General features: G+C 34.1%; 2 protein-coding genes across 3 annotated transcripts in view; both read right to left on the bottom strand.

Annotated features, from left to right (window-relative positions):
- The window catches only part of trpm2 (transient receptor potential cation channel, subfamily M, member 2), a 57203-nt gene extending 46326 nt beyond the window's left edge, over nt 1–10877 (bottom strand). The window contains exons 1-3 of one of the 2 annotated variants that reach the window (XM_051906899.1): nt 10821–10877; nt 3093–3193; nt 830–903 (exon numbers count right to left, since the gene is read on the bottom strand). In XM_051906899.1, the coding sequence (XP_051762859.1) occupies nt 830–903; nt 3093–3191 (173 nt within the window). In that variant the 5' untranslated portion in view covers nt 3192–3193; nt 10821–10877. Of the gene's footprint in view, nt 1–829; nt 1289–3092; nt 3194–10820 lie in introns of those variants that run through there. The other variant, XM_051906898.1, reaches the window with a different exon arrangement.
- A 2236-nt stretch (nt 10878–13113) lies between these two features.
- il1rl1 (interleukin 1 receptor-like 1) lies at nt 13114–26525 on the bottom strand. Its single transcript, XM_051907011.1, has 10 exons — nt 26327–26525; nt 25022–25274; nt 24746–24905; nt 21905–22055; nt 21755–21820; nt 20042–20165; nt 17103–17236; nt 15118–15255; nt 14764–14925; nt 13114–14290 (listed from the first exon to the last, which is right to left on the bottom strand). Exons 1-10 carry the CDS (start codon nt 26415–26417, stop codon nt 13926–13928), a joined length of 1644 nt encoding a protein of 547 aa, XP_051762971.1. The 5' UTR covers nt 26418–26525; the 3' UTR covers nt 13114–13925.
- Between the last annotated feature and the right edge of the window lie 880 nt (nt 26526–27405).

The following is a 27405-nucleotide window of genomic DNA, read 5'->3' as shown; positions in this document are numbered from 1 at the left end:
ACCGTGCACAAGATTTACTAATTCGTTCCCTCGATTTGCTAAACCATGCGCAAGATTTACTATTTCGTTCCCTCGATTTGCTAAACCGTGCGCAAGATTTACTAATTCGTTCCCTTGATTTGCTAAACCGTGCGCAAGATTTACTTATTCATTCCCTTGATTTACAAATCGTGCGCTCGATTTAGCCTACTATTTTTTTCCTGCATGTCATGTGCAGGGCTCCGTACGTATCTAAACTGGAAAATAAGACAGAAAATCATCAGCGTAACATCGATAAGATAAGAAGTTGTCACACTATATCTCCAATAATGTCTTAGTATGATGATAATTAGTGCTGTCAAATGGATTAATCGCAGTTCATCGCATCTAACACAAAAGTTTGTAAATTATATATTTTTATGATCAAAGCTCTGTAGTTTTAAAACATAATGCAATGCAATACAATAATGATTGAGAGATGAACAAATAAACGCTCATCAGAAGCCCGATGATCATATTTGATACTCACATCTGAACATGATTTTTCTAAAAAATGATGATGGTTAATCAAGTACTGTAAACCTAAGTTGCTTCAATCCAGTGTACTTTATAAAAATCATTTAAGATTTCACAGAAAAAAGACACATGAACCACGAGCTGAAGGTTAGCTTCCTAAAAAAGTATAAACTATGAATCAGACGACACAAAGGCATGTAGATTGTGTGCACGAGGGTTTTCAGTAAAGCTGTAATCATTTAGTCTTAATTAAGAGTTAATTCCCCAGAGTGATTAAGCTTTACAAGTCAAGGCCATTTACTCCGCCTGATCTGCCCAAACACGCTCCTCATACCTGGCATCCTCCACATAGAAGCAGCACTCTTTCTTCTTGATGTTCTCTTTAATCCAGGAGGCGAGCGAGCAGCGCTGGAAGGAGGGAGACAGACACAGATATCGGCCACCTTTAACAGCGCTCACAGCAAGCGTTTGCACGAGGGTCGGCTCCACCGCTGCCTCATCCATGCTCGTATCAGAGACAGTGAGCGTGAATGAGAAGGGCAGACGTGCCGGAGGGGGAGGGTGTGTACGGGCAGGACGGCCTACAATGCATTTGCTGCTGCACTGAAAAACTGCACTGCTGCACCAGTGATGTCAGCCACAGGGACGGAAGCACTACTGGAATATGGACAGGGTCTGAAAACTTCATTTATTTTTGGAAGGGCTTTAATCATGAGTTGTACTATGAAAACATACTGCAACTTTGCCATCATTTTTGTGAATTCTTGATTCTGTCCTACAAACTAAAATTATAAAATCATAATATTTTTGCTTGCTTGATAAGCAAGTCAACACTGATGTAAATGAAAGCAAGAGACATTATATAATGAGTATAAATATATAATTCAGCAGTGTTTTTTTAGTATCAATGATATAGTATTATAGTTTTATAGTATTTTGAATTAGTTTTTTTTTAAACTTTCTGTTTTCATTTAAATTTTTCATTTTAAATTTTAATGTATACTTTGTTTTTCATTTAAAGTTTTAATGATTTTGTTGTGTTTTTGTCATTTTTATTAGGTTTTGTTTTTTAAATATGTCTATTTTTTTTAAGTTTTAGGTTTTTTATTTTAAGTCTATTTAGTTTTGGTTTACCTTTTTATCTTCTGTTGTTTATTTTTTATTTGAAGTAATGAAAAAAAAAGTTTTATGGTTTTAGTTTTAGATAATGCTAATAACCATGGTTTATATATATACATACATATAATTAACAGACAATTAACTGACATCTTTTCGCAGATTAATCACTGATTGAGAGATTACATGAGACATGATTCATTTTGGTAAGTTGTACTGTATAGGTGATGATACACGTGGCAACTTTTTGAGCAATGTTGCTGGGCAATGATGATGATCAACAGGCAATCTGGTGAGACACAGGGCAACGGAGAGTTGGCAGCAACTAATCAGAGATGAGCAAATCTATTGCCAACCCAATAAATACTTTATTATAAACACTTGTTAGGCACTTTATTATTTTAACTTTTCAAATATTCTCTTCGTTTTTATTAAATATAAATGCCTTTCCGATCTGATTTGTAATAGGAAAAGGGAGAAGAGCAAGATTCGAACCCGCGTCAATCATGTCAAAATCAACTTTCACGTGCCATACGCCCTACAGTCTACACCACTACAGACGTTAAACAGAATGCGTCTTTTTAGTATTTAACTGAAAATTCCTTGTTTTGGATTGACACATGACAATTTACCAGCGTAAAAAGATATAACTTTACTCTCCTTTTCTTCGCTCCACTGCCGCTGAGAGGCCGCCATCTTGTTTGAATTTTTTATCTGAAATCTCCAAGCCAGTCACGTGATTGGCTGCTAGCATTCTGATTGGAGGATCTCAAAAAATTGCCCACGACCGATCTAAAGTATCCAGATATAAATTTGTTGCTTATTCTCAATGGGAAAGTGCCCAAGCAACCCGTGTATCATCACCTTATCTTTAAACATACCTTCTGATGTTCATGATTGCTTTTCATGCTGCAACCGTTTGAACTGAGGTGCTACAGCGATCTGTCACGTCACATTTAAGAGAGTCAAAACACTATTTATTGTTTGAATTTCGTGATAAAATGGACAGAATTTGAAAGTTGAGACTTTGTTTCTTAGCGGAAGTAACAAATCACAAAGCTTTTTGCAATTACTGGATGGGAGGTGCTACAAATAATGTTTGGTGTAGAACTGGCAACCCTGACTTAACTACGGGTGATTCATAGGGTCAAATAGAGCCTGCTTTAACGTCGCTATTTTTTAACTGTTAATGCGTTATTGTTGTGTTAACTTGCCCTGAATTTAACACAAGACAGATTTTCTTCACACACAGTATGAGTTCGTTTTCACACGCAGTCTGACACGTTTTTACACCCCTTTATCATTGACAGGATATAATCGTCCTGATCATCGGCTGTTTTTAAACAATCGTGAAAATAATAGCTTTTATTGGCTGATACATCAGTGTCAAATATATATATATATATATATATATAAAATTAATTAAATTATCTTTTAAAAAATATATAAATAGCCACAAACACACATGCAATATGTCTCACCTTTTCAATGTTTAGGAATAAATTTGTCTGTATCAGATTTCCTAATTGGATTTTGCTGACATCCGTTGGGTGGACTTTCTCCTCTAATGGGAACAGCATCTCTGCAAACAAAAAGTGTTTTTATATATATATATATATATATATATAATGTGCATTTGATAAACAGAGTTTTTGCAAACTAAACATTGTGTTCTACAAACACACACAGTACATTTTCTTACGTTTAAGAACAGTGAAACTGAATGAAATCCTTCTAGCCTGGTTACACAGACCAGCGATAGAAAAAAGAAAATGACAGCTTATTTTACATCGAATACACAAAAAAGTAATAAGCTACTTTTACACTAAATAAACTCATCATTGCGTGTTCTGACTGGGTTTCACATTAAAGAAAAGAGAACAAAAATAACAAAAATCCACACTGAAGGCTTGACTTTAAATACTTTTTTCACAGAAGTATACTAGTCACCAAAACAAGTTGCCACAGTAATGGTCACCAAGTGCAATTCTTTACATGGATGATCAAATTACATTATCATTGAGAAATGCGACTGATGCTCTATTAAACTACACTGCTAATGCTCATTCTGCTTCAGATGAATAATCTAAGATTATTCTATGTTCAATGTAGTTAATATATCAATGTTCTTTTGAGTTGAACTATAGCGACCAGTTGTATGGACTATTTTTATGGTGCTTATCGTACAAAACTTCAGTCTATATTAAATGTAATATCATGGGGAAAAATTATACATTATACTCTCAAAAATGTCACAATGGAACAACATGAGGGCTAGTTGCCTAAAAATGACAATTTTAATTTTTGGGTGAACTATCCCTTTAAGAGTGGTTGAAAAGAGTATCTACTCCACAAAATTCCTCGCTACGATTTTAGTCAACATACACGATGCACTTACCAAATCCCATATTTTATCCTGTATCTATTAATTTTTCTTCACCCCTCAAGCCTTTTTGCTAATTTCTTCCTGATCCACTGAGGTAAACTCCGTCACATTCTGTTGGCAATACATGTGGAAATGAATAGTGAATTTAAAGTACTTTACAAATTATGTTAGTTCTACAAATATATTTTAAAAATCACACGACTTACATTACTTCCTGTAAGAGTAAATATATGGTGTGTTTTAGAGTTCATGGTAAGCGGTAGCTGAGGTGTGACTGATTTGGTTGTTATGGAAGCGACGCTAAGTGCTGTGTCTTAAAGGGATAGTTAATCCCAAAATTAAAATTACTCACCCTCATGTCTTTTCAAGTTATACCGGTTATACCGGTATAACAGCATAATGACTAAATGATGGCAAATATTTTAAGTGAATGATCCTTTTAAATAATAGTGGGACGAGAAAGGCTGACCCTAGATCATGCATTACTTACATGCTCTTAGAAAAAGTAATCATTTTTAAATAATTATAGACCTATTCATTTGATTTTTTTAATGGGAATGAAAGCGTAGCTGTGAGGTGGGTTGTTGAGTGAGTAAAATGGCTGGCAAAATCAAATCTGGACCCCTGACACAGGAACAGTTTCTTTCCTCAGGCAATCTATCTCATGAACAGTTAATGCGCCCTCTGGCAATAAACATACATGTGCAATACACAACACTATTTATAAATATATTTATATTTTTAACACACTGTACCTTTATTTACATTTCATTACCTTCTGTAACATACCTGTACATACATACAGTCTATTGTACATACACATATTTTTGTATATTGTGTATCTTGTTTATTTTTATAGGTTGTACCTTGTTATTGTGTATCTTTTTCCAAAAATAATTTATATACTGTTATTTCCTATTTACTTAGAAAGCTCTTTCTGATTCCGATTCTGATTGTGCCTGATGGAGCTCTACTTGCAGATCCTAATCTGCAGGAGAAATTGTACTTCCTTGTGTTAAAATGATGATAAGTCTCTGACTAAGTTGTATCTTATTTTCAATCAGGTTCATGCAGTCTGGTGAAGACAGGAAGAAACATGCATCAAAATGCACCAGTATGTCTATTGCACACAACAAAAAACAACAACAACAACAACAACAAAAAAAGTTCTTCCTCAGTATTTTTTGGTATCCTTTTCAAACATCTAAACATTCTTAAATCAAGATACATTTACTTGAGAAGCAAGATTTTAAGCCTTGTGTTCTGAAAAAATGTATCAAAATGAAGTGAGTTTATGCTTAAAACAAGATCAAATACCAAATATCTGCCAGTGCGGTCAGAAAAATAAACTTAATTCAAAGGGAAAACAAGTTGTTGTTTTTTTACCCCATTGGCAGACATTTTTTTCTTGTTTTAAAAATAAAGTCACTTCATTTTGATGCATTTTTCTATCTTAAAGGGTTAGTTCACACAAAAATGAAAATTCTGTCATTAAGTAGCCTACTTACCCTCATGCCGTTCCAAATCTGTAAGACCTTTGTTCATCTTCGGAACACAAAAATATATTTCATGAAATCCGACAGCAATTTAACCACCACTTTCAAAGTCCAGAAAAGTATTAAAGACATCGTTAAAATAGTCCACATGACTACAGTGGTTCAACTTTTATGTTATGAAGGCGACAAGAATACTTTTTGTGCGCAAAAACAAAACAAAAAATATAGCTGCAAGCAGCGATGACGGGCCCAAGCCCCGGTGGCACCGCCACCTTGGTGGCTTCAGGGCAACTGTGCACGACGGGCAATATGCATTTAAACCAGGTAAATGTAAAAATGACTATTATAAAATATGCCACATTTACAATGGCATTACTTTAATCCCTTGCCATGGCCAACACTATTCTAGATATCCAATATCCGTTTGCAATTTAACATCTTTAATGTCGTTGCACCAAGTTAAGAAAGTTTGGTGTGAATTGTATAAACCTTCTTGGAGTAGTAGTTCAAAATTCAGAACCTGATTTTTCAAAAAATCCACATTCAAACCAAAATAGCCGACTTCCTGTTAGTCGGAGCTAATGAGTGTAAATTAGAAAGTCATCCGGCTCGATGAGAACAATATATGTAGCAAGTTTGGTGATTGTAGGCAAAACTAACCTCCCCACTTTTGTCAAAAGGTGGTGCTATAGAGCCCCTCCTCCCCGCCTGTTTCTAAGGCTTTGCCCATATCTACTGGACGACATCTCTGATGTGTGTTTCGAGTTTCATGCAATTTGAAGCATGATGAGTCTCAAAACCTCCCAAAAATAATATTAAAGTTTTGACATGTTGCCATGGAAACAGTATTTAAGATGTCAAGAATCCTTTTCGCAGGTCTACATCTGCTGTGTTTTGACATTATACTGATGAAGTTTGAAGCAAATCGGGTAAAAACAAGAGGGTGATTTCAAAGCATTTTTGAAAGTGACACACTTCCTGCTGCCAGTTGGAGGCACTGTGACTTTGACTCAAAATAATCACATCCATGTGATCGTCCTCCTACAATGAACATGCAGCTGACGTTTCATCCAAAACAGTCAATGTAAGCTGAAGTTAAAACACACTTCCTGTTTCCTTTTTGTCACCATGAATTTGTTTCAACGCCACGGCCAAACCATTTGAGATATCAAAAATCCATTAGCAATTTAGCATCCTCAATGTAAGTAGTAGCAACTTTACAAGTCCGCTCGCTATAACTTTAACCTAGATAAATGTGCACTATTATTAGGCACATATCCAAGTGTTTGTTTGGAGAGTGCGCTTACTGCGTGACATGAAGGCGTGTTTAGATATTTGTTTAGATAAAGAATGTTTAGATATTTGTTGTATAATGTTTGTTGCATAATCCAACATTTTCTCTGGGTAAATTTTAAAATACTTGTAAAAAAGTGAAACCTGTACAAAATACAGCAGGGTTTGACAATACAGGCTGCCTGTTGCCAGCGTGAAAGACACTTGGGCCAGTTGATGGAACTGTCACTGTCACGATAGGCACAGTGGTGCATTTTAAAGAAGGTTTATCCGCCTCATTTGACAGGAGGTTAAAGAGCTGGCCGTCTGGTGCAGACAAAACAACCTGGAGCTTAACATGCTCAAAACAGTGGACATGATTGTGGACTTTAAGAACAGCACTGTATAATGGTGGAAATTAAATATGCATTTGTATGCTGCATAATGTACTGCACTCCCAAAAAGTCTCATTACAACAAATTGTTCAGAAGTTTTTGCCTGTATATGGATTAGCTACTTTGTGCGCATGTTCTGTAAGGCTGGGATGAGGCTGTTGAGTCATTTTTGAGTTATTTTTTCAGTGTTGGGTAGTTTTTGTGTTGTTATTCACCCCCTACTGAGCGCAGGCATATTTATCCTCTTCAGGAGAAAGCAGTTCTTTGCGCCATCGAATTGGTGCATTTCTTCGCCGAAATACAGGTTTGTATATGTTTTATTTTATCTATAAAATCATTGTAAATCATTTTATTTTATGAATAGCAACATACAGGTACGCGATGTCAGTCACCTAACTGACGAGTGTCGCATCAGTCTTTTTACATGATGGAAACGCCTGATCCCTTGCATAAAACACATTATTTTATTTCTAAAGATACTAAGTTAAATCTAATTACTTAAGATTTTAAAATATGTTCTCAGAGCTGTGCACTGTTTGTTTATGGGCAGGTTATGGAGTCAGTCACAGCATCTTTCGGCAATGAGTGAAACACAGGGCGGTGGTCTGAAGTTAGCAGTTTCCCCGCCGAACACGAGCCCAGCTCCCGCACAAGATCCAGCGCCGCTACCCTATGGAAACGGTTGATTACACTTAAAATGTTTGTTAAACGAGTTTAAATGTAAGTATTGTATACATGTTAAAACGTAATAAAATATGCTGTATTAAGAAACGTTCTCATCTGAAATAAAGGAAGATATCATGTAAACTAGTGGTTGTGTTGTGTATTTTACAAAGGTTTTTATATTATTACGTTAATAGTGTTTTTTTCAGAGTGTAAGTTTGATTTGAGTCAGAATTACGTGGTAATTATTTATTAATTACTAATGGGTTCCTTAAATCTTTACTTTAGAATACTGTTTCAGGTTCTAAGTAGGCTAATTCCTGCAGAATAGGCTATATGCACGGTTACTTCCTGGTTGTTGTTAAGCCAGCTCGGGCATTTCTGGTGAACTGTTAGCTGTTCATTCTGTACTCGCTGTACATCGACACAAAACCATGGTTGACTTTTTAATGTTGTATTCATATTTTAATGCAGATATCACATTTACCTAATTTGCCAATAAACCAGTTTTATTGAGTGCAATAAAGACGAAGCTATTGGGACCGTTTAAAAACGCTGTGTCTGTAATTAGACACGCACACGCATTTTCTTCCAGAACTTCAAATGTTAGTTTTAATGTGATGACCACAAACATTATTTGTTCATCCTTCTGAGATTATCCCCATTGTAAAACCAAACGTTTAAAACTGTAGAAAATTTAACATTTGATAGAAAACACTTATTTAAAAGACAATAATTACCACTTTAACCAGCAGGTGGCGACAAAGTAGCATTTATTTGTGCATATATCAGCCATTTTGTTTTTCACTTCGTTTTTGACTAAATATTAAACATTATAAAATAACTAGGTTTAAAAATATATTTTGTTAATGTGAAGTATGAAGTACTCACAAAATCTCATGAAAAACAATAACTTTCCTTGTGAATGAATGACACAGAAAGCGAGCACCGCTCTTTCCCTTTGTAATCACAGCAGCTGTCAGTCAGTGCAGCGCAAGATCAATGATTTCAGCACACTTGTAAAAACACACATTTTATTCAATTACTTTAACTAAAGTGCACAATAAATATTTAATTTTTGAAGCTTTTTTTCACATGAAAGTGTAAAAACTGATGGTCGAATTGAATTTATTTATTTTTTATGCTGTCTTACGTTTGAATAACTAAATTATTATATTATTAGAAACGTTTGAATAATTCAATTACTATTTAAGTGACTATATTCTGATTATAAACTAAGTATTACACTACTGATGCTCAACACACCAGCAAATTACATCTCACCGGAAGTTTTCGAGCTGGCTTATATTATTGCGGAAGTTCTAAAGAACGCTCTGTGCATATAGCCCATTATCTTTATGAATTGCTAATGGGTTCCCTGCATTTTTACTTTAGAATACTGTTTCAGGTTCTAAGTAATTACTGCAGAATTATTTGATAATTCTTTATTAATTACTAATGGGTTCCCTGTATTTTCACTTTCCCTCAGTCATTGCCTTACATACTGTAATTTACTCAATGGTAATGTGATATGCTGAGGAAAACAGACACACTTACAGTACTGTATATGAAATATAAAAACTAATCTGAGGTAAGTTGGCTAGGCATTTAGAGTAGGGGTTGGGTTCCTTTCCGAAATTGATTTCTTACAGAAAACACTCACAAACTTTACCGCACAGGCAAAAACCTCTATAAAATGTATTGTATTTATTAATATTGCATTTTCATAATACTACTACTGATAAAATTAGTAAATAAGGAATTGCCACAACTTAGTGTAATTGTGTTTGACTGTTCATTAGTAGTTACTCCATAGTTATTTTTCTTGAACCTTAATTAGTAGATAATTAATAGAAGTTCTTCAGGAGGTATGACAGAATCCATTAGTTATTGATTAGCTAACTGTTACTTAACAAAATCATAAAATTATATTACATACTGATACTGATTACATTACATATTACATACTGATTAGTTAACAGTAGTGACTTAAGTGTTAATGAAGAATTACCTATTAGTTCTTCAGTAATTCCTTATTAGTTTTTCACTTGCTCATACACACGTCCCAAAACATCAGGCCATTCGATACAACCGCTATAAAACATGGAAAATGTTGTAATATTTTAAAAACTTGTACTAAATATAAAAAGTTTGATTGTCCTTTTGCAAGCTACCAATGACCAAATGACTTTTTTGTTGACAAATTTTGTCCATCTTGTAAAAAATGACAAAAACAGTGTTAATTGATTATAAAAACCACATAATCTCATTGTTAACACCTGATAAAACTTAAAAAATGAATTATATCTCCATTGTTTTGTTTTTTTTTACACTTTTAAAAACCTTATTCGTCAATGACCCATAATCATCATTGTATGTTCTGACTGGGTTTCACACTGAAGAAAAGAGAAGGAAAATAAAAAACCACACTGAAGGCTTGACTTTAAACACTATGCTGTGCTTTTTTCACTTAAGTATACTAGTCATCAAAACAAGTTGCCACAGTAATGGTCACTAAGTGCAATTCTTTACATGGATGATCAAATTACATTATCATAAGCGACTGATGCTCTTTCTATTGAACTAGACTGCTAATGCTGATTCTGCTTTAGAAGAATAGTACTGTTTAGTCTAAGAGTCATTCTATTAGTTATTCTTTTGAGTTGAATTATAGCGACCAGTTGTATGGACTATTTTTATGGTGCTTATTGTACAAAACTTCAGTCCATATTAAATGTAATATCATGGGGAAAAACATCATACTCTCAAAAAATGTCTCTTTTTGTGTTCTGTGGAATAAAGTCATACTAGTATGGAACAACATGAGGGCTAGTTGCCTAAATTCAACAAATTTTATTTTTTTGGGTGAACTATACCTTTAAGAGCGGTTGAAAAGAGTATCTACCCCACAAACTCCTCGCTACAATTTTAGCCAAAATGCACTTAGTAAATAATAAAATCACATATTTTATCCCTTAGCTATTTATTTTTCCTCACCCCTCAAGCCTTTTTGCTAATTTCGTCCTGATCCACTGAGGTAAACTCCGTCACATTCTGTTGGCAATACAGAAACACATTTGGAAATGAATAGTGAATTTAAAGTACCGTAAAAATTACGTTAGTTCTACAAATATATTTTAAAAATCACACGACTTACATTACTTCCTGTGAGAGTATAAATATGAAGTGTTTTATTGTGCCGTTTAGTTCATGGTAAGCGGTAGCTGAGGCGTGACTGATTTGGTCGTTATGGAAGCGTCGCTAAGTGCTGTGTCTTAAAGGGACAGTTCACTCCAAAGACAACATGAGGGTTAATAAATGATGGCAAACATTTTAAGTGAACGATCCATTTAAATAATAATGGGACGAGAAAAACTGACCCTAGACCATGCATTACTTACATGCTCTTAGAAAAAGTATTCATTCTTTACATAATTATAAACATTATTCACAGCAGCGCCATCTTTGATTTTTGACGCGAATGAAAGCGAGGCTGTGAGGGATCGACATACATCTCTTCAGAGGGTTGTTGTCATTTAATGTTAAGTTAAGAATATTTTGTATTTCCAAAATACTTAAAGGGTTACTTCACCCAAAAATGAAAATAGTGTCATTAATTACTCACCCTCATGTCTTTCTACACCCGTAAGACCTTCGTTTATAAAATATTTTGATTAAATACGATGGCTCAGCTAGGCCTCTTTAGACAGCAATGCTATTGTAACTCTCAAGATCCATAAAGGTACTAAAAACATATTTAAAACAGTTTATGTGAGTTCAGTGGTTCTACATTAATATTAGAAAGCGACAAGAATACTTTTTGTGCGCCAAAAAAAAACAAAATAAGGACTTTTCAACAATATAGTGATGGGCCGATTTCAAAACACTGCTTCGGAGCTTTACAAATCGGATCAGTGATTCAGAGCGCCAAAGTCACGTGACTTCAGCAGTTTAGCCGTTTGATAGGAGATCCGAATCACTGATTCGATTCGTAAAGCTCCGAAACAGTGTTTTGAAATCAGGCCCATTACTATATTGTTGAGAAGTCTTAATTTTGTTTTTTTTTTGGCGCACAAAAAGTATTCTCGTCGCTTTATAATATTAAGGTAGAACCAATGAACTCACATGAACTGATTTAAATATGCTTTTAGTACTTTTATGGATCTTGAGAGTTACAATGGCTGTCTATAGAGGTCTCACTGAGCCATCGGATTTAATCAAAATATCTTGTGTTCTGAAGATGAATGAAGGTCTTATGGGTGTAGAACGACATGAGGGTGAGTAATAAATGACATTATTTTCATTTTTGGTGAACTAACCCTTTAAGAATGTTTTTTTTTTTTTTTTTTTTTTTTTTTAATATGCTCTTATAAGACAAAACTTAAGAAGAAATCAAATTCTTGAAAAGAATCTTCTTAAAAATCACCTTAACTTATTAAAGTTAGGAAAACATCCAACTTGTCTTAAATGCCCAAAGGTAAGACGTTTTATGAATTTATTGGGTTGTTTCTAATTAATTGTTGTAATTAAGCATCACAACACAACACTATTTTTGTAATACTTTTATTAAGCAAGGAAGCATTAAATGGATCAGTAGTGACAGTAAAGACATTTATAATGTTACAACAGATTTCTATGTTTCTTGAGCATCAAATCATCATATCAGAATGATTTCTGAAAGATCATGTGACACTGAAGACTGGAGTAATAATGCTGAAATTTCTGATTTCATTACAGGAATAAATTACATTTTACTACATATTCATAAAGCAAACATAGGCATAATTTGCGGGTGGGACATGTCCCCACCACTTTTTGCCAGGGTCGATATTGTCCCCACCACTTTTTGACATCTCGCGGCACGAATGGATATTAATACAAAAGAAACATCTCCAGTTGATTAGCAATTCGTTCGTTGAAATGTAAATAGTATTTCACTATTTTTCCAGTATTTATTGTATTTTTGAACAAATACACTACCAGTCAAAAGTTTGGAAACATTACTATTTTTCATGTTTTTGAACGAAGTCTCTTATGCTCATTAAGGCTGCATTTATTTCATAATAAATACAGAAAAAACTATAATATTGTGAAATATTATTACAATTTTAAATTAAGGTTTTCTATTTTAATATACTTTAAAATATAATTTATTTCTGTGAAGCAAAGCTGAATTTTCAGCATCATTACTCCAGTCTTCAGTGTCACATGATCCTTCAGAAATCATTGTAATATGCTGATTTATTATCAATGTTGGAAACAGTTGTGCTGCTTAATATTTTTTTATAACCTGTGATTCTTTTTTCAGGATCATATAATGAATAAAAAGTTAAAAAAGAACAGCATTTATTCAAAATAGAAATCTTTTCTAACAATATATTCTAACTTTTTATCAATTTAACACATCCGTGCTGAATAAAAGTATTAATTTCTTTCAAAAAAAAAGAAAGAAAAAAATTTACTGACCCCAAACTTTTGAACGGTAGTGTATATTGTTACAAAAGATTTCTATTTTAAATAAATGCTGATATTTTTTAACTTTTTATTCATCAAAGAATCCTGAAAAAGTATCACAGGTTCCAAAAAAATATTAAGCAGCACAACTGTTTCCAACATTGATAATAAATCAGCATATTAGAATGATTTCTGAAGGATCATGTGACACTGAAGACTGGAGTAATGATGCTGAAAATTCAGCTTTGCTTCACAGAAATAAATAATATTTTAAAGTATATTAAAATAGAAAACCATAATTTTAAATTGTAATAATATTTCACAATATTATTGTTTTTTCTGTATTTATTATGAAATAAATGCAGCCTTAATGAGCATAAGAGACTTCGTTCAAAAACATTAAAATATAATACTGACCCCTTTAACTTTACGTATTACTATTAATGTGCACAATTCTTTGGAGTGCCACCAATGATCAATAATGTATACAGTGGTTGGTCATGATTATGTCTGACATGACTTTTTGTCTCTACAAAAAAAAAAAAAAAAAAAAAAGTCAAATATCAGACCTCGCCAAATAATGCCAAAGCCTGTCATTTGTCAAATGTTTGTGAATCCGGCGCCTGAACCTAAAATGAATCTCTTGCATTAAACTGTTAAACGCTGACATTCTAGTGATCCATTTTTCGAACTACTCTTCCGATGGGATGACGCAACAGGCATCCTGTATCGCACTCTCTTCCAGAACCTCGAGCTTGGTGAGGATTCGCCGTCTCTCCACAGTAAAGGAGAATTCTTACAGAGGAGATGTTGCAGTCCGAGAGGCAGATGTGTGTAGTCTTTCATCTGTCCCAGCTGGATGAGAATCACACCAGTTTCTCCTTGTACCAGAGCCTGATGGAGCCCCAATTCCAGATCATAAGCCGCAGAAGAAATGGTACTTGTTCCAGATGTTAAAATGATGATAAGTCTCCGACTAAGCTGTATCTTAGATTCAGTCATGTTCATGCAGTCTGGTGGAAACACATGGAACATTTGAGGAACATGCATCAAAAAGCAAAAAAGTAGAAAAGTATTCTTCCTTTACAAATATCTAAACATTCTTAAATCAGGATACATTTACTTGATAAGCAATATAAGTGAGTTCATGCTTAAAACAATATCAAAAATCTGCCAATGGGGTCAGAAAAATAAACTTAATTTAAAGGGAAAACAAGTTGTTACCCACTGGCAGATATTTGTTCTTGTTTTAAGCATAAACTCACTTAATTTTGATGCATTTTTAAGAATTCAGTCATTTTGCTTCTTCAGTAAATGTATCTTGATTTAATAATGTTTAGATATTTGTACCGGAAAACAAGACAGAAATACTGAAGGAAAAAAATCTTTTTTTGCAGTGTACAGTGAAAGCAAGCACATAGATGACAATGTTCATCACACAATGTATCAAAAATATACCACTGAAAGATGTTTATATGAAGCGTACCTTCCCCAGGTAGGTCATCTCTGCCGTGAATAAAAAGTTTGAAGCCACAGTAGCTCTCCAGCACTGTTACAAGAGATCCGTTGACAAAGTCACTTACAGTTTTGTCTGTCTTCTCTTCCAAGTTTCTCTGGTAAATCACATAAGCGTCAAACAGTTTCCCATCTGTCAAAAGAAGAATTAGCATTTTTGCATTGCATTGCAGTCATAAGTGTTAACGACAGTATTTTGCATTATTACTAGCAGATATTTATTCTTGTTCTAAGCGTAAACTCGCTTATTTTACTGAAAAACAAGACAAAAATACTGAGTAATAAATCTTTAATCTAATAAATATTATAAAATATTATTCTTTACCCTCTGTCCTGTTGAGCTTGACGATAATTTCCCTTAAGAACAGCACCAGATCCAGTGAAAACCACTTCACTATTCCACTGAGCACCAGGACAAGAAGAAATGTGCAAACGCATGCCAGAATCTCAGGGAGCATTGATGCTAAAGTAAAACGTGAATAAATGCACAAAACAACAAGGCTTTGACTCTGTTATGACTTTTGCTGAATAAATCATTTTGAATATATATTTAAATATTTTAGCAAATATTTTAATATTAACATTCATGCATTCAAAATATTGTAATAATAGAAATATTATTAAAGCCGCAAGCAGCATTTATCGGGGTTCAAGCATTTAAGGCCTTTAAGCACATATGCGTAAAAAGGATGTTAAGTTTTATTTAGCAAGCATGTAACCACTTAAATCATAGAAGGAACAGACCATTTTCAGCCAAAACAGGCAATTTACTATTAAAAATATATGGTTTTTAAAGTTTTTTAACAGTTATAGCGCCACCTATGGTCCGATCTCCATAAAAATTGGCATGCTTCTTTAGTCATATTCTGCATGTGCTCACTTAATTTCGTGAGTTTTCGTTTAGGATTCATTGGTTTTTGAGTATATTTTGCCACACCCATTTACTAAATGACCCTGTTATAGCTATCCAAAGGGTAAAGTTCAACTTTTTTTTTGTGATAATTATTGATCTAGAGAGTCCAGAGAATTGGTTCTGATCGGGCAAAAACCTAGGACTAGTTCGCAAAAGTAGTTTTTTTACATAATTGCGAATATTTAATGAACGATTTGATTGACAGCAGTGGTTCTTGAGGCAAAGTTGTTCAGCATGAGGAGATCTATCAAATGATATGCATATTGTGTGGATCAGTGAAACACAACGTGATTACAGAGGCGTAAAACTTGTTAGCGCCAACTAGTGGCCGATTTCTTTCAAAATTCTTACAGACCTCTAGGCCTACGAGTCAAACATGCACATTGCGTTTCATTCCATTCGGCCTCCGTTAACCTTGTCTAATAGGTGCTCAAAATTCATTGGCCGATGGCGGCCATGTTTTTCGAGATACGCCAATGTCCTCGTAGACTATCATGCCGCCTTGGACCAAAACACTGCATGCCAAATTTCAAGTTGATTGGACTAACGGTTGCATAGTTACAGCTGTTTTCATGTTTTTTTTCAAGTTATAGCACCACCAAGTGTCCAATCGACGCAATTTTTTTTACTGTCACCAAAGATTGAGCCCCTACATGTGTTCCAAGTTTGGTGAAAATATCTCATTCCGTTCAAGAGTTATAGCCATTTTAGTAAAAGTGGTTCTGCCCATTTCGAACAATTTGGCGCCCCTTAGCGACCGTGAATTGAAATTTAAAGTTTTTCAGACTCCACAGAATCTTTCTGCACTGGTTTGGTTCCGATCAGGTGACTAGTTCACAAAAGTAGGAAAATTTGAAATCAGAAATTTGATAAATTTGAAATCAGGCAGAAATGAAATCATCTTGATTACAATGATATAAGACACTTGAGTCTACGACAAACGGTCTAGGAGTTATGAGCAGTTTTGCATTTTTTAATCCCTGTAGCACCACCTATGGGCCAATCTGGGTCATACTCTGTCAACCTCTCCCCAAATTGAGACCTATCATCTGGCCAAGTTTCAAGTCTCTAGGCCTTATGGTTTGGTCTGCATGATCAGTTTTACGGCGGAAGAAAAATAATAAAAATCCTTACAATTACAATAGGGTTTCAGCACTACGTGCTTGAACACCTAATAATGATAAAATGTAACAAATATAAAGTATTAATTCTAATAAACATTAATACTAAAACAGAAATCTTAGCAACATTTTATTCAAGTATTAACTTTGCTTTATATTGTAAGTCAAGCAAGAGGCATTACTCACAATACACGCAGCACACAAATATTGGGTTAAATAATGCATTTTAATTTAGGTTGAACTATATTCATCATAGATAGGATCAGAGGATCTTACCTTTACGCTTCAAAATGACTGATACATAATACACTTTATAGGAGTCTTCAGCTCTGCAGCGATACTCAGAACGGAGGTCCAGCTCAGAAACTTTAGTAATGGTCAAAAATGACTCCATGATGCCATCTTGCTTTCTGGAGAAAAACCGCAGACATATTTAATTACCCAGTTCTTCATCAGAAAATGTACTGTTCATATCACAGGTCTGTTTAGAGTAACAAGAACTAGAGAAGAGCGGGATATCAGTTGTTTAGTTTAAATATGTATACTTATTTTGAGCCACTACGTTTCTGAAAATGTAGCTCAACTGTAGTTTAACTACTTTTAAAGGGGTCATGACATGAGAAATCAAATTTGCGTTGCTCTTTTGACATATAAGTGGTCTTTGTACTATTAAAACATTTTGCAAGTTTCAGAGCTTAAAACATCATTCTCCTTAAACAAAGCATTTATTTAATCAAGCTCCAAAAATGGTTAGTTTTGATATTGCAGGATATGTAACGTCACATTTGCATATTACTGCCTCCAGAGCTAGACATCGACGAATAGTTTTACAACCCGAATTCGGGAATTTTGGGACGTTTTTTAAATTTGAATAAAATGAAAACTAAAAGACTTTCAAATCACATGCGCCAATATTTTATTCACAATAGAACATAGATAACATAAATGTTTAAACTGAGAAATTTTACAATTTTATGCACAAAATGAGCTAATTTCAAATTTGATGCCTGCTACAGGTCTCAAAATAGTTGGGACGGGGGCATGTTTACCATGGTGTAGCATCTCCTCTTCTCAAAACAGTGTGAAGACGTCTGGGCATCGAGGTTCTGAGCTTCTGGAGTTTTGGTGTTGGAATTTGGTCCCATTCTTGCCTGATATAGGTTTCCAGCTGCTGAAGAGTTTGTGGTCGTCTTTCGTTTAATGATGCACCAAATGTTCTCTATAGGTGAAAGATCTGGACTGCAGGCAGGCCAATTTAGCACCCGGACTCTTCTACGACGAAGCCATGCTGTTGTAATAGCTGCAGTATGTGGTTTTGCATTGTCCTGCTGAAATACACAAGGCCTTCCCTGAAATAGATGTCATCTGGAGGGGAGCATATGTTGCTCTAAAACCTTTACATACCTTTCAGCATTCATAGTGCCTTCCAAAACATGCAAGCTGCCCATACCGTATGCACTTATGTCAAATTTGGACTCGTCTGACCATAGAACACTTTTCCACTTTGAAACAGTCCAGTTTAAATGAGCCTTGGCCCACAGGACACGACGGCGCTTCTGGACCATGTTCACATATGGCTTCCTTTTTGCATGATAGAGCTTTATTTGGCATCTGCAGATGGCACGGCGGATTGTGTTTGCCGACAGTGGTTTCTGGAAGTATTCCTGGGTGCATTTAGTAATGTCATTGACACAATCATGCTGATGAGTGATGCAGTGTCGTCTGAGGACCCGAAGACCACGGGCATCCAATAAAGGTCTTCGGCCTTGTCCCTTACGCACAGAGATTTCTCCAGTTTCTCCGAATCTTTTGATGATGTTATGCACTGTAGATGATGAGATTTGCAATGCAATTTGTTGTTGAGCAACATTGTTTTTAAAGTATCTTTTTACGCACTCTTTCACAGATTGGAGAGCCTCTGCCCATCTTTACTTCTGAGAGACTCTGCCTCTCTAAGACATCCCTTTTATAGCTAATCATGTTACAGACCTGATATCAATTAACTTAATTAGTTGCTAGATGTTCTCCCAGCTGAATCTTTTCAAAATATCTTGCTTTTTCAGCCATTTGTTGCCCCCGTGCCAACTTTTTTGAGACCTGTAGCAGGCATCAAATTTGAAATGAGCTCATTTAGTGGATAAAAGTGTAAAATTTCTCTGTTTAAACATTTGTTATGTTATCTATGTTCTATTGTGAATAAAATATTGGCTCATGTGATTTGAAAGCCTTTTAGTTTTCATTTTATTCAAATTTAAAAAACATCCCAACATTTCCAGAATTTGTGTTGTACATCATCGCACCATAGGCCCCACCCATTGGCGTTCAGTTGCTTAATGGCTGACATTTGCTTTGATGTGAGCGTTGCATCAAAAGCAAATATAATCCATTATAATCACTTTGACATGTCCAAATGACAGCTCATTTGCGTCTCTGTACAGACTTCAGAAGGATCCCAGTGTCGGAAACAAGTGGATGGTTTATTTTAATGGCATCCCGGTGTGGTGAGAAATTGAGTCCCCCCAGAAATCGGGTCTCCTTTAGGACCCTGAGTGATCCCATTGGTTCAACAGACTTTTAATGGGTAGCATTTTTAGCGCTGATTATAATTCCTGCAAAATCACGTTATGATTTATACCTTTTAAAATGCGTTACAATGACCATTAATGTCTTTTACATTACATGGTTCATATATACTGAAGCTACAGGTTGTGAAATCAGCCTGCTAGCTTAGCTTATATTCTATGTTTTTTGCTTCCAATATAGTTCCCAATTACATGTTTAATGCTCAATGATGTTTGTGTATACTTAGCATGACAATTAATTTATTAAAAATTATAATAGTAATATTATATACTATACCACATTGCTATTATTGTGTAAAAGTAATATTAAATTACTTTTACAAAACATAGTAATTACATTTTTAGGCATGGTTGTGTTTCCAGTTTGTTTTATTATGCAATACATAGGCATTTATTTTATATTTTAAGCATGTTGTTTGTGCACTTAATGTAATAAACATCATACAAGAGTGAAACGGGTTATAATTAGTCAAGACATCATGATAACAACTTTTGATCAGGCATTACTGCCTGGGTCCTAAAGGAGACCTGATTCCTCAGGGGACTCGATTTCTCATGACAACCTCAAGGAACATATTAAAAAATCCTTTAATTATAAATAGTTTACAGCAAGTTTATTGAAGGAGGTATCACCTTGTTTCCTGCTTATATCCATTCACCGCATTTATCCTGGTTTTATTCCTTTCCCAGTGAACAAAGCACTCATCACACACAGTGCGTCCAAAGAAGACAGAACATTGGAGGATCAATTCTGTACCTGAGAAACAAGAGCAATCGAGGCTTTCAGATTGGACATTAACATTAAATCTTCACTTTACTATGAAAACATGCTGTAACTTTTGGTGCATAAAAAAACGCCAACATTACAAAAGCACCTCAAGGTGGGAAATTAAATAATAATAAATTATTTGACTCCTTAACCCGCAACACATATTTGAAAAACTGGTAATATTTTGATACTATTTCTCAGTTAGGGTCGTGAACATGCATGCAAAGTTTCGACACTCTGAGATGTTGTGGAACATGCATATGAAATTTCTATTGCATTTTTAATGTTTTGCGGGTCAATTTGATAAAATATGTATTTTGTTTTGTCAGATTCTCAACTACCCTCCAGGATTATTATTGTAATCTAAAACTATTAAAAACATTTCTGTTAATTGAAAGTGAAAGTAAGAAATACAAAAAATAAAGCTTAAATTAAAATATAAACATTTGTTGATAAACATAAACTAAATGAAAATTAGAAATGTTGCCTTGGCAATAAACTGAAGTAAGTTGACATTATTAACTGGAAATAAAAACTAAAACTAAAACCAAAATAAAAACTAATCAAACCTAAATAGCAATATTTAAAAAAACAACTAAATATTAAAAATGACTAAAAATTAAAGTAAAATTAACATGAAAACTATAAAAATGTTAACATGAAAAATATAAAAATAAAAGCTATAATTCAAAATGAATAAATTAAATAAAAACTAAAATAACACTGCTACCCTCTGAGGGTTTTATATTTAAATATTTAAAATACCATTTATAATATTCACATTTTGAGAAAAACAAATGTTTAAAAAAAGTAAAAAAAATAAATAAAAAAAAATATGTTGACATGTTTACCTTTTTGATAAAACTTTAGAATAAGGTATGGAAGCTTGTTTCCACCATGAAATAATAAATAAAAAAGGTAATTGCGACTTTTTATCTCACAATTCTGAATTTTTTCTCGCAATTGCGAGTTATCAAGTCAGAATTGCGTCATATTAAGTCAGAATTGCGAGTTACAATGTCCAAATGTGAGGGAAAAAAGATTGACGTTTTTTCTCAGAATTGTGAGTTTATATCTCGCAATTCTAACTTAATAACTCACAATTGTGAGAAAAAAAGTCAGAATTGTGAGATAAAATGTCGCAATTACCTTTTTTATTTTTTTTATGTAGTGGCGGAAACAAGCTTACATACATTTGTTAAAATGAGTTAACGTATTAACTAACATAAACGAACAGTGAGCAATAATGTTTACAACATTTAAAAATCATTATCAATGTTAGCTAATAAAAATAGTTTATTGTTCGCTCATGTTAGTTCACACTCAGTGCATTAACCAATGTTAACAAATACTACTTTTAATTAAAAAAGGTATTAGTAAATGTAGAAATTAACATCAACTAATGTTAATAAATTCTGTAGAAGTTCGTGTTAACTAATGTTGACAAATGAAACCTTATTGTAAAGTGTTACCATTTTTAAATATGTCAGAAGTATTAAAGTTAAAGGATTACTGTTTTAACCGGACTTTTTTATAGTGTGATTTATGATGATAAGAGATTTTAACCCATTCCTCACCCACATCAGTGATCACAATGGAGTTATTGACGGGAAGTTGAAACGCAGGAGGAATGCTGGACATATCTATGAACAAGAGGAGGACAGTGTTAGAAACTAACTTTCAGCACAGAGTATAGGACCAGACACGGCCGGATGAGGAATATATACCTTTGATGGTCAGTCTGCGAGATGCAGAGGTGTTGTGTTTTATCCCATTGTGCTCCCAGGTGCAAACACAGGTGTAAATACCCTCGCTTTCTTTTGAAGAGTTACGGATACGTAAAGCCTCAGCCTCTTGGTTTGGAATAAGAGAGAAATCCTGCCAAAGAGAAAAGATCGGGACAATGATGTTGCATTCATGAACACACTGTTAAAAAGAAACTTTGATGGAGTAGATTTAAACATAATAGTGTAATCCACACTTTCCACAATCAACTGTAACTGTAATTATAATTTCAACTGATTCGACAGTCCCTCATGTATAATTAAGTTGGCTTGAGAAAGCCAACCCATTGTAGCAATGTGCTAATCATGTTAACTACATACTAGTAATGTTAGCAACATGGTAGCAATGTGTTAATCATGTAAATAACATGCTAGCCAGCGCAAACTATGGTCGTAAGTTCCGTTGTTGCAATAGAGTTCAATGGGACTTACGACCATAGTTTGATAACGATGCTTTCGGGAAACGCAACCCAGAGTAGCCAGAGCGACTTGAGTGACATTATCAAGTATGCTGCTGTGCCATTTGCAGAATCACCAGACTTGTGTCCTCCTGTCCACGGGAGTCCGTTCTCCTGAGTCGAACTTGCCAAGTCCTAACTACCAAGGACGCAAGTCCGAACTTTACGAACTTGGTATTGAGAAATGCCTAAGGGGTTCGGCAAAATGAATCGCTGAGCGAATCGTTTGGGAGTCGTTGAGCAAATAAGGCTAACAATAAATGCATATTATAAGAAAATTAAAGTGTTTTTTGACTTTGCATGCTTTTAAACCTGTTGTTGGGGACTTCCAAAACAAAACTAGGAACCTTTCAAATGCCATAATAGGGGCACTTTAAAGATAAACAAATCTATCTCTGCTAATGCTGTAAACTATTAGAGAGCCCTTACTTGCACATTACAATTAACAACAGAGCCCAAATGATTAAATTCAGTTGCTATTTATTTTTAGATATAATCATCAACACTCAAATGATAATAAAAATCTATGTATTGTAAACAAGTAAATTACATGTCATGAGCCGGGTTTGATTTTCTCCTTATTTCCTCTTTTTTCCCTCTGCCTTCATTTCCTATTAGACTCAGCTGTTTGTCATTACTATCAGCGCTCGCGCTGAATATGCTTTCACACCTGTTGCACTTCTCTGATTTTCTTTGCTATTTCTCCATGCTGTTTTCTCGTTTCTTTGTCAGATGATTAATTACCAGATTGTGGCGTTATCTCTCTGCTCACATCCAGATATCCTTAACGTTTATTTGTGTATTCATCCTAGTCTTAATCCCAGTAACCGTCTTGTGATCCGACCTTCTGAGCCCTCTGTACTTCAAACCTGGTTTCTTCCAGCTGCCAGGCATTGTACATTCAATCTACAACCTGTGGCGCTTCCAGATCCGAGACCGAGCTACTGAGCACTGCGAGCCTTCGCCAGATTCTGCTACTTAGTTTAGTTTTCTCTGTTTACCAGCTGCAAGCGTCCAAGAGGACGACGCTTGGCAGTCTGCCTTTGTTGTACATTTTCTGAACTGTTAATAAATCCTGGTTGATCTGCTCTTTCGCTTCTGGGTCTTCTGCTTCACACAACATTACACATAAGGCAGTTTCTCCAATTCGTTGTTGAAATATAATCATTTACACAACTTGTTTTTATGACGGATTTATTTAGGCCTTACATTAACAGGTTAAGTAAAATATAATTAATATATAACTAATATAGTGCATATATTTAGCGAAACAGTTAATTTCTCTAGCAAACTAACAGGCCGTTGACACTGGATGGCTTTTCTGAGGTAAATGTACATATTACGAACTGTTTTACTGACATCTTTCCGCGGTTGAAACACTGAGCGATTACACGAGATATGATACGTTTCAGTAAGTTGTACTGTATCTTTCAACATACCTTCATGTTCATTCTGTAGTAGTGAAGAGGAAGAGATGCTCCGCGCTGCCGTTTGAACTGAGGCGCCTAAACAGCGATCTGTCACGCCACATCAAAAAGCGTCAAAACGCCATTTATTGTTCGAATTTCGTGATAAAATGGACAGAATCTGAAAGATGGCACTTTGTTTCTTATCGAAAGTAACAAAACACAGAGCTTATTGCGATTATTGGTGGTTAATGCTGGTTAGTTATGCTCAAAAGCATTACCGCGTGCGCCCCCTTCTGGATTGGAGAGTGGATCGCCTGTGACTGACTGTATTCGTCGTGTAACTGCATGAACCGCACCGTGACGGTTAGGGACGAATACATGTACCAAAATATATATATTCGTCCCGAACCGTCACGGTACATGTATTGATATATATGTATATATATATATATATATATATCATATCATATACAAAGAAGATGTTAAGTTGAAGTCTCAAAGGAGACACAGCCCTTTAAACAGAGTTTTCAAAAACAGTAGAAAAAGGCCATTTCTAAATTATGACTGTTTTTCATGTACAAATCTTACTATAATTGGATTATAAAATGAAAAATGCTATTCATGACATCTTTAAGTATTTGAACAGATGAAAAACAGCCTATAGTGAAATTAATGAGTTTCGCATTATTGTCTAATTTCATTCAGTGTTATAATTTAGTAAATTATTTGCAATACGAGTGAACAGCTGAATTCCCCTTTGCATTAGCCAACATGAAACTGTATGAATCATTTCCAAGTCAAACACAGGATATTTGTCACGTCTAAACCTTGATCAGATGAGTGATCAGTTTAGTTGACTCATACATTGCAAACATGCCGTCAAATTTACCACAAACATCAAACCCATCATACAGTACCTTATACCAGATGAACGTGGCCTGCTGATATTCACACACCGGACAGTGGATTTGTGACGCCTTTTCTTCTACCAAAGTACGGTACAAGAGATCTGTGTTGAACTCTTCATAAACCACAATGTCAGTTTCATATTCATCACATTTGTCCTCCTCATACCACCTACAGGACGACACACACTGCTGTTAGAGGAAGATTCTGGGATGAAACAGGAATAAAGTTTGAACTATTTCTTTAGAGCAGGTGCATTGACAGTGAATGGAAGTGTGTGCGATCACCAGCGTGTGATGTAGCGTCCCGTGTCGTTCAGGGTTAACCAAAGGATGTATAATTCAGAAAGGTGGTAATGGATGCGTTCGCTCTCCTCCGTCCCGATTTGCTCAACCTGCTCTGTTCTTTCGAGGTATTTGAACCATTCGTACGAGGTGTTTTCAGTCTCAGTATGGCAATCAGTGTTGGGGCAGGGTAAATACAGGGATTCTCCAGCCATCACTCTCACTGTTTTCCTTTCATCAGATCTTTCACACTTAACTAATAAAACAGAGACACGTTTAAATGTGTTTAAAAGCATCTCCTTTTAACCCAGTCAGGAGCAAAATTAACTGAATGCATATTAATATTCAGTTAAATAATCCCTTCAAACAAATAAACAAATAAATAGGTCAACCAGTTTATTTTTTGACAAAAACTTTTTTCTTTGCCAAAAAAGCTTCTCAGCTTCTTTTATTCCAAAATCTGTCCATTTGTCAACCCATATAACTTTTTTTAACAAATGTGCAAATAATTAAATAATAATAAATAAATAACTGAAAATCTGTTCACTTGTCAACAACTCAAATATCTATTTTTTAAAGAAATGTTTAAATAAACAAATAAAAATAAATGAATAAATAAAATCTGTTCACTTGTCAACAACCCAAATATCTATTTTTTAAAGAAATGTTTAAATAAACAAATAAAAATAAATGAATAAATAAATAACTTAAAATCTGTTCACTTGTCAACAACCCAAATATCTATTTTTAAAAAAATGTTTAAATAAATAAATAAAAATAAATGAATAAATAACTTAAAATCTGTTCACTTGTCAACAACCCAAAAATCTTTAAAAAATGTGCAAAAATAAATAAATAACTTAAAATCTGTTCACTTGTCAACAACTCAAATATCTATTTTTAAAGAAATGTGCAAATAAATAAATATATAAAAATAAATAAATAACTTAAAATCTGTTCACTTGTCAACAACTCAAACATCTATTTTTTAAAGAAATGTTTAAATAAACAAATAAAATAAATGAATAAATAAATAAATAACTTAAAATCTGTTCACTTGTAAACAACTCAAATATCTATTTTTAAAGAAATATGCAAATAAATAAATAAATATATAAATGACTTAAAATCTTTCAACTACCCATCTATTTTTTTTAAATGTGCTAATAAATAAAAACATAAATGAATGAATGAATGTTTGTTTTGGTTTTTGACAAAATCAAAAGCATCTCTATTTAACCCAAAATCTGTCCTTTTTTCAACAACCCAAATATCAAATTTTAAACAAATTTTCTGATATGAAGTTACCTGTGGAGTTCGACTGATATGACGAGACCAGGACATATTCAGTCAGGAGCAAAATCATCTGTAACATCCTCCTCATCCTCCTCATCATCATCCCTGTAAAGCAAATAATCTCAAACTAAGCTAAAATACCAGTATTCAGTTCATAACTACTTTACTATAACGCAACACCATATACTGCTAACTCTACAAACGAAATGAAAGTGCGGTACCTTTATGCCAGGATGTGTAATCAGTTCCAGTGTGTGATAATGAAATAAGTTCTAGTGAAGCTGATGGCTGAAGGTATTTCTTTGCAACAGTCTGTGGTAGATGAAAGAGGATGTAATTTACCCAACTCTTCTATCATTTAATCTTCACTTTATCTTTTTGACCTTATGCTTTTGAAAACAGGATATCATAAGAAGAGATTAAAGGGATTAAGCAAGTTTTAACAGTTTTAAAGTTCATAAAACATTAAACAGTTTTATATTCAGGTGCAAGATCAACAAATACTTTTTATTACTTTAACATTTATGCACGTGACGGATGCTTTTATCCATAAGCGACATTGCACTCAAGGCTTTAATAATGGCTTCAAGTTCAATAATCCCCTCAAATAAATAAATACTAATAAACAGCAAATATCCTAGTAATATGCAAGCTAATAAGCAACTAGTTAATAGTGAGATCTAAACTAAAGTGTTACCGATTTTTCCCCCATAAATCTGTTAAAGATTTTGTAAGCATATTGCGTAGTTGTGCTTGGAGTCAATTGTTTTATTTGTAATAACGCAATGAAACATAAATTGTGCAACATCATTTTTTTTTCTATATAGGCTGTCAAAAAAGAAATTAACACATGCAAAAGCAAGAGAGAACCAATGAACTGTCAAATGCTTTTGTTTTTCTATACATTTGTTTTTTTGAATAGTAAAATAAAACCTGTAAATGTAGTTTGCCTTTTTTATGCCAAATAATTTTGTCAGATAGAAAATACCTTAACCAAGTTTAGTGTTTTGTTCTTCCCTCATATTTAAAATGTTTAAAAACATAAAATATTTTCCCCATATTTTGATGGTTTAATCCAATTTATAGTGTCA

The sequence above is a fragment of the Ctenopharyngodon idella genome, chromosome 9, assembly GCF_019924925.1.
Source record: "Ctenopharyngodon idella isolate HZGC_01 chromosome 9, HZGC01, whole genome shotgun sequence".
In the NCBI taxonomy this organism is placed as follows: Eukaryota; Metazoa; Chordata; class Actinopteri; order Cypriniformes; family Xenocyprididae; genus Ctenopharyngodon; species Ctenopharyngodon idella.
Note: the sequence above shows the minus strand (reverse complement) of the source record. Positions and strands in the feature narration are given on the sequence as shown.